This window comes from Mobula hypostoma, chromosome 6, assembly GCF_963921235.1.
Source record: "Mobula hypostoma chromosome 6, sMobHyp1.1, whole genome shotgun sequence".
Lineage (NCBI taxonomy): Eukaryota > Metazoa > Chordata > Chondrichthyes > Myliobatiformes > Myliobatidae > Mobula > Mobula hypostoma.
This window is the reverse complement of record NC_086102.1, coordinates 160,862,527-160,883,015: the sequence shown is the minus strand read 5'-3', so window position 1 is coordinate 160,883,015 and position 20,489 is coordinate 160,862,527. Positions and strand designations below refer to the sequence as shown.

Below are 20,489 nucleotides of genomic sequence, written 5' to 3'. Positions count from 1 at the left end.
TGAGGAGAGGTAGACATTCAGTTGTAGGAAATTGGGATAGTGTTTGGTGACTGGCAGGGCATTGGTAACAGGATGGGTGAAGTAGAGGCAGGGAAAGTTCTGCCAATGACAAACTCTGTGTTGTGTATGTGGCCTGGTTACACAACAATGCTATTAATAAAAATGCTGGAGATGGGAGCTAAGTTTCATGGTTCTTTACTGGCCTAATCCGAACTATAACACATATATATACAGATCCATATGCGCCTAATAGCGCATGCTCAATACGTACCTAATAGCACATGCAAAGACGTGTTACTAAAACATAAAGTAGTCCCTTATTATAATGTAGGCTATACAGTACACTCTGGAAGACTGAAATCCGGGTAAACTACAGCCCTCAGCTGGAATTGTCAAAACTGTTACAAACTTTAATATGTGAATGTTTCTGAATATTTCTAAATCATGTACAAACTTAAAAATATTTCAAAAGATCCTACAGTTAGGGTGCCCATAAAACTTATGAGATCTAAATAACTATAATTTAAGTCTGTTCCTTTCAACTGTTTCCCTCCACTGAAAAGAACTGGGAAGCGATCCTGATGCCAGAGCTTTGGGACTTCTGTCCTTGTGTGGAAATCCTGAGGTTGCCCAAAGTCTTGTTGGAAAATATCATTAGTTATGCAGTTAAATTCAGGCAATCCCATAAAACGGAGGGTCTTGGTAATTTTTTTACACTACCTTCAGAGAAATCATTGAACTAATTCAAGGGAAGTGTTTATTTTTGAAGAATTGATTTTATTTTCATTTGATTGGAAAAATAACACATTATATTTTGGTGTTATGGTCTGTCATCAATACAGTAAAACAGCTGTGAAATCAAATTCAATGTCAACATCATTGCCTGCTTAAGTAAATACAAAACAGGAAATATCAACCAGCCGAGATGGATTAGTGTTACATTTTTCTTCTGGCTGCATATTTGAAAATAAATATTTTTTCGGTGATCATAAGTCCAACCAGTTGAGGGACTAATCATGTCTCTCTCATAATTGAGTCCTGCACTTTTTGTCATGAATCATTCTTGTGTATCTCTTTCCACATTGGACATGTTCTCTTTTTGAGTATTTCCAGACAAATTAGCAGACATTCCCAGGAATGCCCATTGTTGAGGACTTCCACAACAGTTAGATTGTAATAGTGCTCCCTCAGATTGGGATGTGACTCAGATAAGGCTCTTTACCTCTCCTGTAGGCATTTCTACCATCCACAACAATCCTTATACCCTCCAGTCTTCTTCCTCATCACCGATTGAAGCTCCATTAATCTTACTCACACAAGGAGCCTTTCTCCAGCAAGCTACCACCATCTGCTACCCAGAACCACAGTGGGCTTCAATTTCTACCTTGCAACTACTATTCATTTACACTAACGTTTTCCAGACTGCTGACCACAAGAACCCGGTCCCAGAAATTTTCATGGTTTGGTTTTGCCCCTTCTCTTGGTTGACTTAAGTTTGCAACAGCAAGCTCACGATCAAAATTGTGCATGCAGCACAGTGCGTATGTACACGGAAGAGATTCAGCAGATGCTGGAAGCCCTGAGCAACACACACAAAATGCTGAAGGAATTCAGCAGGTCAGGCAGTATCGATGGAAATGAATAAACAGTCGACGTTTTGGTTTAAGACCGTTCACCAGGACTGATGAAGGGTCTCAGCCCGAAACGTTGACTGTTTATTCATTTCCTTAGATGCTGCCTGACTTGCCTTTGATGTGAATGTACATGACCACCAAGCAAGCACCGTGGGTGCTCATTGACTTACAGGGCATCATCCTTTCTCACCTAGGGCTTTGATCCAGCTTTGTCTTAGTATTCCATCTTAAGAATGCTGATGTCAGTAAATGTCAAAGAAGGCCTCCTATACAAAAGAAAGTTTAAGATTCTTCAGTTACCATGACACGCAAGGGAAGCTGAAGCTTCTTAGTTGAGAAGGACAACACTTTAAAGTTCACTTACGTAACTAAATGATTAGACTGTGTGGACTGTCTGTCTGGACAGTTTACTTGAATGAGTAAGTGACAGTGGACAGGATCCACTATCATTTTTTCTACCCTGTTGCCGGCTGTTTTACACCCTGTGGTTCAAGTGCTAGAGAAAGCCAGTCCAATACGGGTAAAGACCTCCCCACCACTGACCATGTCTACACAGAGCACCATCTCAGTGCAAAAACAGAAATAAAATATATTTTTAAAAAGCGAGGTAGTGTTCATGGGTTCAATGTCCATTCAGGAATCATATGGCAGAGGGGAAGAAGCTGTCCCTGAATCACTGAGTGTGTGCCTTCAGGCTTCTGTACCTCCTTCCTGATGGTAACAATGAGAAGAGGGCATGACCTGGGAGATGGGGGTCCTTAATAATGGACGCCACCTTTCTGAGGCACTGCTCCTTCAAGATATCTTTGATACTAGTGAGGCTAGTACCTAAGAGGGAGCTGACTAATTGAACAACTTACTGTAGTTTCTTGGATAATTGGATTTATTTAGTATGCCCACAAATAAATAGATCTCAGGGTTTTACCTGGTGACATATATGTATTTTGATAATAAATTGACTTTGCACTTTGACATGGAAGGCCAGACACAACCCTTTCAAACACAAGCACGGCATAGAAGCAGTGGCCAGGAGACAGGTGTTGAGGACGTGGTTCAGTGACTCAGCTACTCTTCTTTATTAAATTGTTAGATCAGAAATGAGCTCTTATTTAGATAAAAATCATTAAAGATCCGGCTTATGCAGATGCCTATTGAGCATCTGGATAATTGTGAAAAGGAAGACATAGGAAATGAAAAATGAGATTTATCAGCTGCCGATGAGTTTAGCACCAGCACAGGTGTGACAGGCATAACAACCCTTTGTGTTGAAAATCTAAAGATTCTTCACAGAACATTAATTTGAGTAAGCTGTCTGTTATTTTAACGAAACTACCAAACATTACTGATGTAGCACTGAACCAGCCACCACCACCTGTGACAATTTATCAGATCTACAAGTTCAAGAAATTGCCGAGGAATTAATAGTTCAGCTGCATTTCAGCAAAGGGAACTAAGTTTAGCTATTTATTCTGACTATTTCTATGAAGCTTCATTTTGATGAAGGGTTGCCTCAACTAGTGTAACAACACAAAGAAACTCGTTCATAGAGTGGCATCATCCCACGATTAGTTACAGATAATAATTCACAAAAGGATTGCAATGCTAGTTTTTCACACAGGCAAAATCCAAAGTTTTGCTGTCTTTATTAGCTGAGAAATTTGTCTGCCAGTGGAGGTTTACAGGGTAGAACCTGGATTACTTAACTGCCCATTTGATAAGTAGGAAGCATGTACCAACTTTCAGCCAGAAGGGCATGTTCACCAGATAAAGTAGGGAGAAGCACCTGGAGTCCTTTATCCAAACCCAGGGCCTCTTTCATTTCTACGTCAGGGAATTAATGCCCCATTACCGTGGATACAAGAAGTCTAAGCTGTAATGGAGAATGCTGGAAATACTCTGCAGGCAGGCAGTGTCTGCAGAGAAAGAAACTAAGTCAATGGGTCAAATTAATCTTCCTAATTGCTGTCACATACAAACCACGTTTCATCCCCTACCCTAGTCAATCACCCTTCCTTTCCTCTGCTAAATGCTGACATTGGACCAGATCCTTGAACCCAACACATAAACCAAATTTTAGAATACCATCATAAATTAGAAGTCCCTTCTAAGCTCCAGTAGTACATAGTTGACGGCTAATGTGGTACTACCTGCTGCCAACATTTGGGTACCTCTGCACCCGAATGCTAAAATGAAGCCTGACGTCCAACATCAACATACAAGGAGACACCCAAACCCATCAGTCCTTCCCCTTCTCTGCTCAAAAACATTCAAGGCTTATTTCCAAAACAAATTTAAATTAATATTTTTGAACACAGCACTTCAGCAGAGGAAACAGTCTTTTTCCATTCACCTTATCAAAGTATGTTGCATATGTAATTTATAACAGAGTGCTTGCCTTGTGCATGAAGGTTAGCCCCTAAATTTAAAACCATACCTGAAAATAGCCGATGAACAGATGCTGTACCCTCTCTTTCACTTCAAGTGTCTTTGTTCTAATGAATCAATGTTTGCCCGTAATTCCAGAATAAACATGATTTCTATGTTGATGGGAAACTGGAATTAGTCCAGAAGGATGAAACGGAAACAGAAATATGTCAATATGGAGAAAGGAACAAAGACTGAGTGGTTCATTTTAAAATACTGAAAGTGGCTTAAAATATCAAAACTAGGTCAATTGGTATTCAGATTTCTTTAAGTATTACAAACTTGTCAGTGAAGACATAGTGGGCGCATGGATCAGCTGGATGGCTTCTCAAGCCAGCTCCAGCTAACATTGAGGCTATGGCCGCTCCTGCAAGGATAAAACGTCAGTATTCCAGAGTACTCATGCAAATAACATCACAGAAAAGCCTTTTCACAGGTTTTCAATATATCATTTCTTACACATTGTTTTTTGAAGAAGCCATTGATTAATCATAGCATCTTATGTCTGGATATTTGCCCGAGCAGCATTTATTTAAAGGTTACTATTAAACTTCTTCCCCGTGGATTGTCACCTTGTTGTGTTGGAGAAGCTTGTGTGGTCCTGTGATCCCGTGAGCAATGTCGTCTGGAGCTATGCTCCTGGTAGGGTCACCCATGGTAGTAAGGTCGAGGGTTAGGTTCCTGACAAAGAACAATCCAACCAAGGCCTCAACAGTGGAACAGGCGGACGAAGTTACTTTGAACTCAACTGCTGTGAAAGCAGATGAAGGCTGCAACAAATCCGTCAGCTCCAATCGTCGTGGTTTCCATGCCATTGGAATCAGTTGGTTGATTTGTGAAATATTGTGTGCTTCTTGGAGTGCAACATCAAGTTGTTGTTGTTGTTGTTGTTCGTCCTTCGTAGTCAAATGGGAGATTGGTGGTTGTGGGTCCGGAGGTGACTGATGAGGCCAATCCGGGCCCTGAAGGCTCGCCCACATGTGGGACACAAGTGGGTGGGTGCTGTCATGGCAGTGGATGCTGCTCGGGCCTTGCGCACAGCACGCTTTCCTTGCGCCTCGATGATGCGCCTGACTTCAGCTGCACGGGCTCCTGTGGTGATCTTGCTGCGCCAAGCTGGACGGTCGAGGGCAAGCATCTCCCACGTGTTGATGTCGACACCCAGGCCTTTGAGGGACGCTTTCAGGCAGTCTTTGTAACGTTTCTTCTGCCCCCCGACTGAGCGCTTGCCCTGACACAGTTCTCCGTACAGCAGCTGCTTAGGCAATCGGCTGTCTGGCATTCTGACCACATGTCCAGCCCACCTGGCTTGGGCTTTCAGCAGGAGGGTGTAGACGCTGCAGAGCCCAGCTCGTTCCAGGATTTCCGTGTCGGGGACTTTGTCCTGCCACCTGATGTGGAGGAGTCTGCGGAGACAGCTCAGGTGAAAGTGGTTGAGCTGTTTGGCGTGTCTGCTGTGGACAGTCCAGGTCTCGCTGGCGTAAAGGAGGGTGGTAAGGACCACTGCACAGTAGACCTTCAGCTTGGTGGTAAGGCTGAGTCCTCTCCGCTCATCAAGTACACGTTAAACAAATACACGCACAGGTGTCTTCACTCTGTGAGCCACTTCTTCAGAACGAAGACCGTCATCCTCTACCTCAAGGGATAGCCACAACGACTATTAAACTTGCAATATAATCAATATGATTCATACCAGCTTGCAACTGATTCTGCATGCCCACCATTTAGGCTAGTGGTAAACACAAGGCATCCTTTAAAACAGCCTGCAAAAAAGTGCCAATTTGGAGAAAAAAATTCTCAAATGTGATTCATTCAGACAGCAGGGTTGGGCAGTTTTATTGGCAGAGATTTCTAATGGGCAGCATTTTCAAAACCAATATAAAAGATAGTCAAAGCATGAATTTTGCTGGACACAGGTTGTATTTAAGATTCCATATCTTATGACTTGCTTATAGAAACATAGAAAATAGGTGCAGGAGTAGGTCATTTGGCCCTTCGAGCCTGCATCGCCATTTATTATGATCATGGCTGATCATCCAACTCAGAACCCTGCACCAGCCTTCCCTCCATACCCCCTGATCCCCGTAGCCACAAGGGCCATATCTAACTCCCTCTTAAATATAGCCAATGAACTGGCCTCAACTGTTTCCTGTGGCAGAGAATTCCACAGATTCACCACTCTCTGTGTGAAGAAGTTTTTCCTAATCTCAGTCCTAAAAGGCTTCCCCTTTATCCTCAAACTGTGACCCCTTGTTCTGGACTTCCCCAACATCGGGAACAGTCTTCCTGCATCTAGCCTGTCCAATCCCTTTAGGATTTTATACGTTTCAATCAGATCCCCCCTCAATCTTCTAAATTCCAACGAGTACAAGCCCAGTTCATCCAGTCTTTCTTCATATGAAAGTCCTGCCATCCCAGAAATCAATCTGGTGAACCTTCTTTGTACTCCCTCTATGGCAAGGATGTCTTTCCTCAGATTAGGTTGTAATAGGGGAAATTGAACAGAGAAATTCAGCACAATCAAGAAAACGACTCCAGGTAAGAAATTATTTGAAAATGGAAGCAAATCAGAGAAAGCTGGCAAGGGAGTAACAGCAAGCAGGAGCCTGAAGGAATACCCATTGATGGTGAATAGTCGTAACAGTGAACCATTAGTAAGTTCCTGTCAGAAGTTAACTGTCCATGTGTTACTGAGATGAAGGAAATAGTTGAGGTAATATGCAGCAAACCCATAAATCTTGAACCTAAATGTGAATTTACTGAGATACAATGGCTGGAGGGTATGAAGGACAGCAGAAAAGATCGATAATAACAAGATGATTTTGAGATTGAATTTTGTGCCAAATGTGAACCCTTAACAGACAATATGTCAGCTTTTGATAACTGCAGCTGACAACTGTTACTGACTCCGTAAGGTTTTGTCCTATTATTTAATACACTGGCTTTTAAAGCCCTTTAAGATAAAATACTGCATAAGAAGAAGATTTTCTCTTTGGGGATGCTGGCAGATGAAGTTTGAGACAGTCTGGATGAAATGCATAAGGTATATTACAAAGCAATTCTGAATTCTGCATAATCCTGAAGCTTGAAGACTTGTTGAATCCTTTTAGCTTTTTGTTTTGAAAAGAGAGGCATGGAGGTAAAAGAAATTAGACAATTATGTAACAAAGAAACTTGAATGAATTGTAAAAAACATATCTCAAAAAACTTATTAATAATTCAGTTAATTTCTATGTATCCCATTGTCGTGATTGTAGAACCAGTACATCCTTACTTTAAAATGTTATTATCATATTACTAACCTTCTTGGAAAAACGCATTGTGATTGACCAAGTGAGCCGTTGCTATCTTTTAATGTCCTATACACTTGGAAGAATGGAGGTTTGGGAAAATAAAATGTAATGCTTAATCTTCACATTCATGAACTGTAATTAACATTCAGGGTCTAGCATGTATTACTACTAAGGGAACAAAATATCAAAGCTAAGGCAATTGATTTGCAATTACAATAGCAATGGCAAACTTCCATAGGTTGTTGGTATTAAGTTAATAATTAATATTTCTCATTTAAACAATGAATATATTTAAGATGGGGAATATTACTAAAACTAGGAGTAAAATAATGGAATAATTTGCAAAGAATAAGTTTATAGGGAAAATTATTTGTTCTCAAATGGTACAGAGATGGTTTCATTTTGACTCAGACATTTCACAAACAATCAATTGATACTTCTCATAAATGCAGGTTTCCCCAAAGTTCCAAAAAAATAGAAACACCAACATTTTGCTTTATGCACTGCATATCTCATTAGCCTTTATTTTCAAGGCAAACAGTATTGCAACATGTTCAGTAAAGCTTAAAATTATGTTTTTTCTTCTAAAATTATTTACTTTCTGTACATTATTGCATTGAAGTGCTACAAATTAATGCAGCAGCTTTACAGCTAAACATAACAATGGAAGAATTAAGAGATCAGAAGAAATTTTCTGAGTGTGTAAAATAAACGATCTAAATACTTTTTTTTTAAAAAACTTCTGCTAGAGAATCATCATGAATTGTGCAATACATTGAGCTGGTACTTTAAACACATCTTTCACATTATTTAGCAGCAAAAGTGACAAAAATGCTACCAAACAAATTAAAACAAATTTATCACAGACCAAAAATGAAAACATATTCATTTGAATTATATCTCATGATGCTGTGCTATCTGCAAGTTACGAAATTACTGAGGTGGTAAACGTAAACAAGAAGTGAAGAAAAGCTAAAAAATAAAAGTTTGCAGAATGTTTTGTATAGATCTGCAAGCAACTACACTGCAACTAAACATAAATTATTATTAGAGTTTTAAATCAGACCTGAAACAATTCTATCACTATATAAGTTACAACAGTGTTGTGTTCACGTCTGTAACAGCATTTCACAATCCCTGACATCACAATGTTGTTTTAAACTACGGATGCAGTTCAGAAGGAATTCACAATTTAACACATAATGCTTTACATTATGTACCAGATGTTCAGTTATATCAATAATAGTTTTTACACCTCTATTTATTAGGAAGACTCTTGATGTTAAGTCTGCAGCAATAGAAATCAATTATTTACTCTTTGTAGATGGATTCCATCTGCAGACAGACTCAATCCAAATAAAAACAGTTATAGATCATAAGGGTTAACTCCGTAAAAGTCCCCTTGGAACTCCCAAGCCAGTGTTGGTAAATTTATTAAAAATCACATCACACCGGCACTGAGATCGCAACTGTTCACAGAGATCCTGTGACCTGGGTGTCAGTCTTTATGCTCCACAGCATGGACAAATACAAGGAAGAAAGAAACGTTGTTTGTTTTCCCATCTCTGCTGGCCTCTTGTTGTCCCATGATTACAAAGAATCAATAAGGTGCAAAGAGAATTGACCCAGGCGATGCCCGGATGGGTCCAGGTGCTGGCCTCAAAAGGGCAGGTGTTAATGCGGTCGTCTGGAATAGCGAGGTAGCAGGACGTGGGTGGAGAGAAAGTGGAGTGGTCATAGCTGCAGCTGCAAAAGGATTTGAAAGGAAACCAGGCGCCAGTGGTTTTATTAAATCCTTTTGAAATGCTATCTTAGCCTGAAATATAAAAGAAAATATTTTATTAGGTATTGGTCATTCATGACAGAATATAATTGCAAGCTGTTTCTTACATTATAAACACTTTATGAGTGCATGTCATTTCTCCAACAGACGCAGATAATCACATCACCTAATGATGCAGATTGAAGCCATTTTGTCTGTTGGGTCCATGCTGGCTCCCTGAAGAGAAATCCCATTAATATTGTCCACATCCTCCTTACTTCTCTGTACCTCTTCAACTTATTCTTTCTCATATATACCCGTCAAACCCTCTTTGACTTTCCCTGCCATTATTCTGCACTAACGGTAACTTATATTTACCTGTTAAACTACCAGTATGCTTTTGGAATGTCGAATGAAACCAAAACATCCAGGAGAAACCCATGTGGTCACAGAGAGCATTTACTTAAGAACCACACAAACAAACCTGGGTCCCTTGGAGCTGTGAAGTACCACACTAACTGTTGCACCACATTGCCATCACTCACAACAATCATAACTTTAAGATTTATATCACCAAATTATCAGAGTTAGATGAAATGAACACCCAGGCTTTGAAAACACAAAAGCAAAGGCTTTGATCCTGATTTTCTGAGCACTCTTGTCTACACGGTGTGGAGCCAGAGGACACACATCACATCATTGCTTAGAAGGAAAGGAATACACTCAGTATTATAGTCATTTAGCTTAGCTTTTGCTGTTAGGCAAACTGTAGATCCAGTTGTTGGAACCAATTCAGAGGGCAATGTCCTTTAGAAAAGCACATTAATCAAAGCACAACATGTCAGGGGAGGGTTTTGACATCAGAATTTTTTAAGGTGAGTTGACGAAGGTGGAATCATTAATTCGGTCTACCTGGATTTTAACAGTGAATTGAGAAAATCATAAGAGAAAGACTGACCAGAAAAATAAAATCCCATGACACCCAAGGGAAAGTGCAGAACTGGCTTTGTAGGAAGAAGTGAAGGATCGGTCAAAAGGCCCTTCGGTGAATAGAAGGCCGTGAATAGAGCAATATATTACAACATCCCATTTTGGGGTGGATCTTGGGGAAGCTGTAGCTGTAAGAAACACCAACAGACTGAATGGGTCAGCAGAGAAATGCGAAATGGAGATTTGTTCGATAATACAGATGGGCTGGGCAAAGGATTGCACAATAAATAGTGGAATATTGAGAATTGTAGATGAATGGATGGGACTTTACAATGCATTTTTACAATCCCCTGAATGTGGCAGGAAAGGTCAAGAGATGCTTATGGAATTCTATATCAACCAAGGCACTGAAGGGAATAGCAGGGAGGCTAACTGTTGTTGTACAAAACAGCTACTTCACAGCTATTTTGCAGAAGGCCTGATCACATTACAGAAAGTATATGACAACACCGACAGTCACAGAGGAGATTTATGAGAACGTCATAACATTTGGAAAATTTCAACTATAGCCATTGGCACATATCCCTGCATTCATGACAACTGTTACACCTGCCCTACTCCTCTTTCCTCACGCCCTTTCAAGGCCCCAACAGTCCTTCCAGGTGAAATCACACTTCCCCTGTGAGTCCATTGGGGTTATCTATTGTATCCGGTGCTCCTAGTGCAGCCTCCTCTACATTGGTGAGACCTGACGCAGACTGGGTGACCACTATGTAAAGCACCTTCGCTCTATCAGCCATTAAATGCAGGATGTCCTGGTGGCTACTATTTCAAATCAACTTCCCATACCCATTCTGACATGTCTGTCCATGGCCTCCTCTACTGCCATGGTGAGGTCAAACTCAAGTTGAAGGAGCAATACCTCCTGTTCTGTTCAGATAGCCTCCAAACTGAGGAATGAACATTGATTTCTCCGATTTGTGGTAACTTCATCCCCCCTCCCCTTCCTCTTCTCCTCACCTGCCCATCACCTCCCTCTGGTGCCCTTCCTCCTTCCCTTTCTCCCATGGTTCACACTTTTCTATCAGATTTCTTCTTCTTCAGCCATTTACCTCTTCCACCTATCAGCTTGCAGCTTCTCACCTCATCCCCTTTCCCTGACTCACCTGGTCTCACCTATCACCTGCCAGCTTCTGCTCCTCCCCCTCCCCTCCCCTCCCCTTCCCCCATTTTCTTATTCTGGCTTCTCTTCCTTTCCAGTCCTGATGAAGGGACTCAGCCCAAAATGATGACTTGTTCATTCCCCCCCACAGATGCTCCCCAACTTGCTGAGTTCCTCCAGCATTTTGTGGGGATTGCTCTGGATTAGACAGGTTTTACTTTGGAATGGAAGAGAATGAGAATAAACACATTTAATTGAACAAAATTATCAAGGCACCAGGTGGAATGGATAGAAATCCCCAAATTGTTTTGGCAGAAGAGTCAATAATCAGTTAAATTTTTCCGTGGTCATCAGATTCAATGGAATGATGATCATGAAGGTTGTTTTTCCACCAAGATAATGGTTGGAGTTTGGAAATTAATATTATAAGATTATACAGGCAGAAACCTTGTAGTTAAAAGTACATGAATATGCATTTTAAGTGCCATAAGGTCTGGACTAGATCAGTGGTCCCCAACCTCCGGGCCGCAGACCTATACATTCCCGTGAAGAATGCAGCGGTGCAGCAGTAGTTGGAATGCACCCAGCACATCTTTAAGAAAAAAGCCAAAATAAACAAGCTAATTAATTAGGTGCTGCCTGGCATGTAAATGTCGGCCCAGATCAGAGGCGATTGCCGATTGTGTCGCCTCTGATCTGGGCCGACATTTATGTGCCGGGCGGCACCTAATTAATTAGCTTGTTTATTTCGGCTTTTTTCTTAAAGACGTGCTGGGTGTGTCCCCCTACCACTGCACGCTTCGCAGATCGGTATCGGTCCACGGCCCGGAGGTTGGAGACCACTGGACTAGATGGCTGAGTCTTCTTCAGCTGGCATAGAACAATAAGCTGAAGAGCCTCCTTTGCTTAGAACTTCTACACTTTGATATGTAGATTTTGTATGTTAATAGATTGATAAATAGATAGATAAATACTTCATTGATCCCAAAGGAAATTATAGTGTCACAGCAGCATTACAAGAGCACAGATATACAATTTACAAATATTGTAGCACAACAATCGCAAGTCATGCTCTGTAGAAGCACTTGGTTGATTTGATATGATGCAATGTCATTAACTTGACTGATAATGTGGATTTGATCACTGGTCAAAATATGAATGCTTATTGGTAATAAAATGCGTGCTGTTAGTATTAAAGCATCTGCAGGAAACTTTCAGGTTAGAACTCTGTATGTCACAAGCTTTGCGCAGATGGTTGGCAGCACTCGGAAGAAAGTTCCTGTTTAAAAACCAATGATCTCCAACCCAGAAGAATGAGGACCTGCGATCCTATGACCTGTGTAATGTCACTGTTTTCTGCAAGATTAATAGAGGGAATTTGTTCCATACTCTTGATCTTGGATCTTGGTAGTCACAGCAAATTTCAGTAATTCTATGTAGGTCTGATTTACATGTTAGCATTGTTGTGCAGGAGAGGCAGGTGTAGAAATAGCATCCTCACAAAACATGAAACAATGTTACATGCAAAGCAAAATACAGCAAGAATACTCATTTTCATTTACATTACATCCTGGTGATCAAATGTTAATTTTGACCATTTTCTGCACAACAACAATATTAACATAGAACTTACTGCCAAAATAGTTGAGTTGCGTTGCAGTTTGCTGTAGGGGCTGTACTTAGGTTTCAATGGTTTCCCTGCAACTCTATCCTTATGCCTCCTGCTGGAAATGTGCTATAACACAGAATATAAATATTAAAATTAAGGGGCACTGATTTGCATAATGCAAAAAGAACATTATTCTGTTAGCACCATGGCATATTTGGAAGAAAATAAAATCCAGAGTACCAGACAAACTCAGATTAAGTCAATATTTGGGTTGGCTTCCCGCAGCAGGACTGCGTGGGAAGAGGAAAGGTTGCCAGCATATTGCAGTATTTGGGCGTGGGTAAAGGGAGTCAGGATTCAGGCTGGTAGGTGATAGTTGGAACCAGATGGGAAGAGGATGATGAACAGATGGATCTAGGTGGAGGGACAGGATGGGGAACAGAACAAATGGTGAACAAAACCTGGTGGACAGGTGAGTGTCAAGGGGGAGGTCACTGAGGATTAGCTGAAGCTGGAAAATTCAATGTTCATACCACTGGATTGCAGGCAGAGAATCAGATGTTCTTCCGATATGCATTTAGCTTCTCCATAGCAATGGAGAAGGCCAAGGACGAACAGGGTGGAGTGGAAGTGAGATGCAAAGTGAAAGTGACATGCAGTTGGAGGCTCGAGATGCAGACAAGGTCACATTGTGAGCCAAAATGCGGTTTATCAGGTTGGGAGAGATGCAGCTGAAACTCTGCCTCACTTGGAAGGGCTGTTTAATTCTCTGGATGGATGAGGTTAGAGACAAAGAGATGGATGATACACCTCATGCAATATTTGGGGGACATGCCAGGGAAAGGGCAGGGGCGGAGTGTGGACTTCTTCCAGATTTGGATTTTATTTATTATTTACCTGTTTGAGTTGAATTTCTGAGTTGACATGAACATCACAGATTTCACAATGGAAAGTCTTGTTTTGTAGTCCAGAACCTTTTGTACCATTTGGAAGTTTAGCTTTTGATCCTGGTCTGGGATATGATTTAATTGGACCGGCTCCAATCCGAGCTTCAACCATTGTTTTGTGCTTGGAGCCTGTTTATAACATAACACATTTAGTAACTCAGTGACTTGTTATAGCCTATCAATTATCTGTTATAGTCTATAAATTACCTGCCGATTCATCATGTATCCACTTCCAATTATGCAATGTGGAAAAAGGGATACACCATGAAGAGCATGAAGGTGAAAGGAAAGATATCAGGCATGGTAGATGAGAAATGCAAGGCTACTTAGATCAATCTGCAGATGTTCTGATAATGTCATGGGAGCAACAATATGTCCATATTTTAAAGCATTTACTATTTACACTTGTTTGACTTCTGCTTGACTACTTTGGTTCACAGCTTAGAAGCCTCGCAATCCACAGCCACTGGAAGGCATTACCTGCTTCTGTAATAGGACTGAAAAGGTGCTAGGTTTAGGAATGCTTGGTCATGACTGGTAGCACTGGAAGTGCAAAACACGAGTGACACCATGTTGTAAATGGTTTTTAAGTTAGTGAAAACAGAAGCTGGGACTGCAATTCAGTGCTGCTGATGGAAGATAATATCTCCTCACTATCTTAAAATGCAGAAAAGGAAGAGAAGATTATAAAGATAAACTCTGGGATAATATAAAAGGATAAATTAGTTGACAAAACAAGCCAAGAAAAAGCTAGTCTGCATGAGGTCTGACTGAGAAAAGGAACATTAATTCAAATTGTTAAACTTCATGAGTCATATCATCTGATCTGCTGGAGGCCTTGAACTTCTAACCCCTTCACAGGCCACTGCTGAGTTCCTGTGGAACTCAGAATCTACTGGTCTAGTTGATAGTAGGGTGTTTATATTACCTGCGAACTGGACATCAGTGACTTTTTTCTAGGTACGTATCAGTACTGCTGGATGCCAAGAAGAACAGGCTCAGTTAGATTGATAAAGGAAGGAGGTCCCTGCCTCAGTCTGTGACTCGGGGGCCCGAGGGGTGGGGACGACAGTGTAAGAGCAGAATCTTACGTAGAGTTTTTAAGAAGCATGTCTGTGATTTTCTGACTCCCCTGTCAAATTTTAAACTTCCTGTTTTCATCTATTTTGTAAAATCTTTTGATGTTTTATTTTTATTCTTGCTGAACCAGTCCTTGGTGGTCCTGGAAATGTTTGATTTCTGAATGCAAAATACCAGTAGTTAACCTGTGCTTGTTCTTCACACTACCACTAGTGACATGGTATTGATACTTTTTACCTTTTGATATCTGATCCATACAATCATCTCAGATATCACCTGAAAAGTTTTAAATAGTTTACCCTGCACATTGGGAGCAGCACAGTCGATAAGAACATCTCAGGTTGAGAGCAATGCACTGTCTAGAGATCCAAAGGACAATGGTTTATGATATAATGAAGCTAGGTAACAATCAAAATGAACCAGATTGTAGGTTTACTTAGCAAATTTACTTCAGATTTAAGAATCAGGATTTTAATCCATGCATTTTAAAAAAGGTTTGCTTCTTTTCCATTACATGAGCCAATAATATTCAAATATTCAGCCACACAGAAAAACAGTTTGCTGAAGTGGAAATAATGTATCACAACATGTGAAGCCTTCAATTTGTCTCTCCTGCAGCACTCTGTGCATAATGTACTCTCAAAATTTACATCAGCAGATGTGATGGATGGTTATATCATTTCCAAAGTATGTGCATGAATCAGAGTCAGATTTTATATCACTGGCAAATGGCCAGTGACCTGAAGGTGTACAGGAGCAAGATAGATCAACTGGCTGAGTGATATTGCAGCAACAACCTTGCTCTCAATGTCAGTAAGACCAAAGAATTGATTGTGGACTTCAGAAAGGGTAAGATGGGGGAACACACCAGTCCTCATAGATGGACCAGAGGTGGAAAAGGTGAGTAATTTCAAGTTCCTGGGTGTCAACATCTCTGAGGATCTGTCCGGGGTCAACCTATTGATGCCGTTTCAAAGAAGGCATGGCAGCGGCTGTATTTCGTTAGGAGTTTGAGGGAATTTAGTACCAGAGACACTCGCAAATTTCGTACAGAGCATTCTAACTGGCTGCATCACCATCTGGTATGGCGAGGGGGGGGCGGGGTGCGGTGGCTACTGCACAGGATTGAAATTAGCTGCAGCAAACTGTAAACTCAGTCAGCTAAGCATGAGAAGTAGCCTCCCCAGCATCCAGAACATCTTCAAGGAGCGATGCCTCAGAAAGATGGCGCCCATCATTAAGGGCCCCCATCTTCTCATTGTTATAGAAACATAGAAAATAGGTGCAGGAGTAGGCCATTTGGCCCTTCAAGCCTGCGCCGCCATTCAGTATGATCATGGCTGATCATCCAACTCAGAACCCTGGACCAGCCTTCCCTCCATACCCCCAATCCCTTAAGCCACAAGGGCCATATCTAACTTCCTCTTAAATATAGCCAATGAACTGGCCTCAACTGTTTCCTGTGACAGAGAATTCCACAGATTCACCACTCTCTGTGTGAAGAAGTTTTTCCTCATCTCGGTCCTAAAAGGCTTCCCCTTTATCCTCAAACTGTGACCCCTCATTCTGGACTTCCCCAACATCGGGAACAATCTTCCTGCATCTAGCCTGTCCAATCCCTTTAGGATTTTATACGTTTCAATAAGATCCCCCCTCAATCTTATAAAGTCCAGCGAGTATAAGCCTAGTCAATCCAGTCTTTCATCATATGAAAGTCCTGCCATCCCAGGAATCAATCTGGTGAACCTCCTTTGTACTCCCTCTATGGCAAGAATGTCTTTCCTCAGATTAGGGGACCAAAACTGCACACAATACTCCAGGTGGGGTCTCACCAAGGCCTTGTACAACTGCAGTAGTACCTCCCTGCTCCTGTACTCGAATCCTCTTGCTATGAATGCCAGCATACCATTCGCCTTTTTCACCGCCTGCTGTACCTGCATGCCCACTTTCAATGACTGGTGTATAATGACACCCAGGTCTCATTGCACCTCCCCTTTTCCTAATCGGCCACCATTCAGATAATAATCTGTTTTCCTGTTTTTGCCACCAAAGTGGATAACCTTACATTTATCCACATTAAATTGCATCTGCCATGAATTATCATCAGGAAGGAAGTACAGGAGCCTGAAGGCACACACACAGTGAATCAGGAACAGCTTCTTCCCCTCTGCCAGACGATTTCTGAATGGACATTGAACCCTTGAACACTACCTCACTACATTTTTTTTCTCTTTTTGCAGTACTTATTTAATTTGAATATATATATATATATATATACACACACATACATATACACATACATACATACACACTGTATACTTCCTACTGTAGTTTATAGAATTTATAGTTTCTATTATGTATTGTAATGCACTGCTGCTGCATAACAACAAATTTCACGACATATGCCAGTGATTTGATATGTTGTGAACTATGTTGTTTTGCAGCAACAGAACATTGCAATATATAATAATAAATCTATAAATTATAAGAAATATATATGTACAGGTATATAAGATTAATTTAAATAAATAGGGCGAAAAGAGAACAAAATTAAAGAGGCACCATCCATCTTTAAGGATCCCCATCACCCAGGACATGCCCTCCTCCCATTGTTACTGCCAGGTAGGAGGCACAGGAGCCTGAAGGCACACACTCAGTCATTCAGGAACAGCTTCTTCCCCTCTGACATCCGATTCCTAAATGGACATTGGAACAATGAACACTACCTCAGTACTTTTAAAAAATGTATTTCTGGTTTTGCACTACTTTTTAACTTAAAATGTACATACGTACTGTCATTCTGATTTTTTTTCTATGTTATCATGTATGGCATTGTACTGCTGCTGCAGAGTTAACAAATTCCACGGCATATACTGGAGATATTAAACCTGATTCTGAAAAAAAGGTGAGGTAGTGTTTATGGGTTTGTCGTCCATTCAGAAATCTGATGGCAGTGGGGAAGAAGCTGTTCCTAAAACACTGAGTGTGTATATTTAGGCTCCTGTACTACCTCCTTAATGAGAAGATGGTATATCCTGGGTGATGCAGGTCCTGAATGACAGATGCCACATTTTTGAAGCATTGCCTTTTCATGATCACCTTTTGATGCTTAGGCCATCATAGATTTGCCCGGCAAACCAAGGGCCCAGTTCTATCGAGCCTTCAGCAAAGTGTGAAGGGATGGGGTACATTGTGGCTATAAGGATCTAGTCCATTTTGTCTGACAGAGTCAGCCTTGAAATTCAAGTCCAAAATTTTTATCAAGTTGATTTCACCCTAAGAGAGAAGCAAAGGTGGATTAGGCTGCTTTAGTGGGGCAAACAGTATTTTTTTGTACGAGTTACAATAATAGCTGGGACAGAAATCACCTCTTTCTCTAAAGATGGGTTGTCAGAATTGAGCAAAATTTGTTTCCACTCCATTTGTAAAGTGTGCAAAGAGCCTGTTGTGAATTTTGGCATTGCGCACCAGCTGTCATCAGTTTGAGAGAGGAAGGTCTTTCTCTGCGGCTTGGAGGTACGAGGTGGCGTGAGACTAAAGTATACAGTCGAAAACAAAGGAAGACTCTGAAGGGAAAGAACAGAAGGAAACAGGAAAGAAGAATTTTCAGCTACGATAGAGAAAAGATGCTTAGAAGTGAGGAGAGAGAGGAATATATATGTTCCTTAGACTCAAACTCTGGAATTTCTCTACCAAAATACATGGAGCCCCCTAAGCACAATCCACCTGCTATCGCCAGAAGGCATGTCAGTGCTGATTTTCACTGGCAGACAAGGACGTATTTACTGCAATGTCTGTGCATGACTTGCAGGGAAGCTCAAGGGAAGAATAGAAACCTTCTTTCCTTTGAACAAGAATTTTCATGGGAGATCTCTGGGCTCATTTCATCAAGCATCTTGTGAAAAGAATTATTTATGCTGTCAATCCTCCTTTGTATTCTCTTTCTTCTGAGGCAGCCTCCTCGAGGATGATTTGCTACCACAGGCTCTTCCATGTAGTCATGGAGGTGACGAATAGACAGGTGGCCGGGCAGTTTGCAAGCTGCTGTTCTCCTTCTGCTCTTTACAGGGTTTCTGATGCATGGCCTCAGTAGAATCGTAAATGCCTCTTCTCTACTTCAGGGCAGAGCACAAAGGATCCTAGAAGTCACTGGGAATGTTGCCTCTTTTTCCAGGAAGCTTTGAGTGCATCCTTCAAACCTTTAAAGGAATTTATGGAGGTAGTATAGGTGGTACCTTCCCATTGCATTGACTTGTCTACTAAGGAAGTCCAGGCATCAGATGCAAAAATAAGGGCAGGAATCACTGTTGCCCAGCAGACACCCTGTTTTGTAGCAGGTCTGAGGTTTTGCTTTTCAGATGCTCTTTTTCCTCAATTGACTAAAGGCTGTGCTGCCACACCGAGGATGGTGGTGAGCTTCATCACTGATGTCTGCCTTTGCCAAGATCCTGGAAGTGGTCCACATTTTAGACCATAAGTTCATAAGACCATAAGTTATAGGAGTAGAATTAGGCCATTTGGCCCATCAAGTCTGCTCTACCATTGCATCATGGCAGATCCAATTCTCCTCTCACCCCTAGTCTCCTGCTGTAACCTTTCATGCTCTGACCAATCAAGGATCTATCAACCTTAGATATACATAAAGACTTGGCCTGTAGTAAAGAGTTCCATAGATTCACTACTCACTGGCTAAAGAAATTTCTCCTCATCTCCATTCTAAAATTTTGAGGCTCTCTGCCCTCTGGTCTTAGACTCTCCCACCATAGGAAACATCCTCTCCACGTCCACTCTCAGACATCCCACCCTGCAAAAACTCATTTCAGGGAGGTCTCAGCCTCATAGCAGTCTGTGTCAATCAATTTGTTAATTTTGCAAGACATCAGATTCACAAGTGTTTTGTGAGACAGCTGACTTCTGAATTCTGTCTTAACGTGCCATGTTCACCATAGCTGCTGTCGTGGTTGATGAGCAGGCATAGTTTTTTGCTATTTCTGAAACAGGAAACATTTTCCTGAGTAGCTTGCCTGTGTGCGTACACACCTGGAATGGCAGGTTATGCTCAATGATGAAAGATGTAAAGTACACCTCGGCTCTAGTGACTTTGTCAGACTTTGGTTTTCTGCTGAAAAGAACTGTGAAATACTTGAGCAGCCTTCCCTGCACTTAGCCTCCCTAATATGTTGTGGTTCCTAAAAGAAATAAAAGCGTAAGGTGTATCCTTATTACAGGTGTGCGCTGCTTAACGTCCATTCGGACAACGTCCGATCGCATATACGTCCGTAGTCACACACACACACACACACACACACACCCTGCAATAGTCGGGATCAGAACTTACTTTTTCACATCAAAATGGGGGATTTTAAATGAGTGATTTAGAAGTTCTGCATCTTCAAGTTCAAGTTTATTGTCATCTGGCTGATTGTCCACAAACGAAACAACCTCTGTCCGGACCACGGTGTAGCCACAATACATATATCACTCATACCACATTAAACAATATATTACCATATTATTTAATAAAGTGTAATTCAAAATGCATATAAAGTGCACAGCCCAGGTAAACAGTTCGCTGTCCTAATGACGAGACCTCGGTGGGGACCGGGTATTTATTAAAATCGGTTTTCTTCTGAAAACGGCTGTGCTTA

The 20,489-nt window shown here is 41.3% G+C and overlaps 1 protein-coding gene across 10 annotated transcripts in view; it reads right to left on the bottom strand.

The window, feature by feature from the left end:
- Window positions 1-7,850: 7,850 nt before the first annotated feature.
- Window positions 7,851-20,489, bottom strand: part of znf385b (zinc finger protein 385B) — a 392,471-nt gene continuing 379,832 nt past the window's right edge. For all 10 annotated transcript variants that reach the window (XM_063052069.1, XM_063052067.1, XM_063052075.1 and 7 more), the window contains 3 exons: window positions 13,712-13,890; window positions 12,839-12,940; window positions 7,851-9,167 (listed from right to left, as the gene is read on the bottom strand). In XM_063052069.1, the coding sequence (XP_062908139.1) occupies window positions 8,952-9,167; window positions 12,839-12,940; window positions 13,712-13,890 (497 nt within the window). In that variant the 3' untranslated portion in view covers window positions 7,851-8,951. The remainder of the gene's footprint in view (window positions 9,168-12,838; window positions 12,941-13,711; window positions 13,891-20,489) is intronic.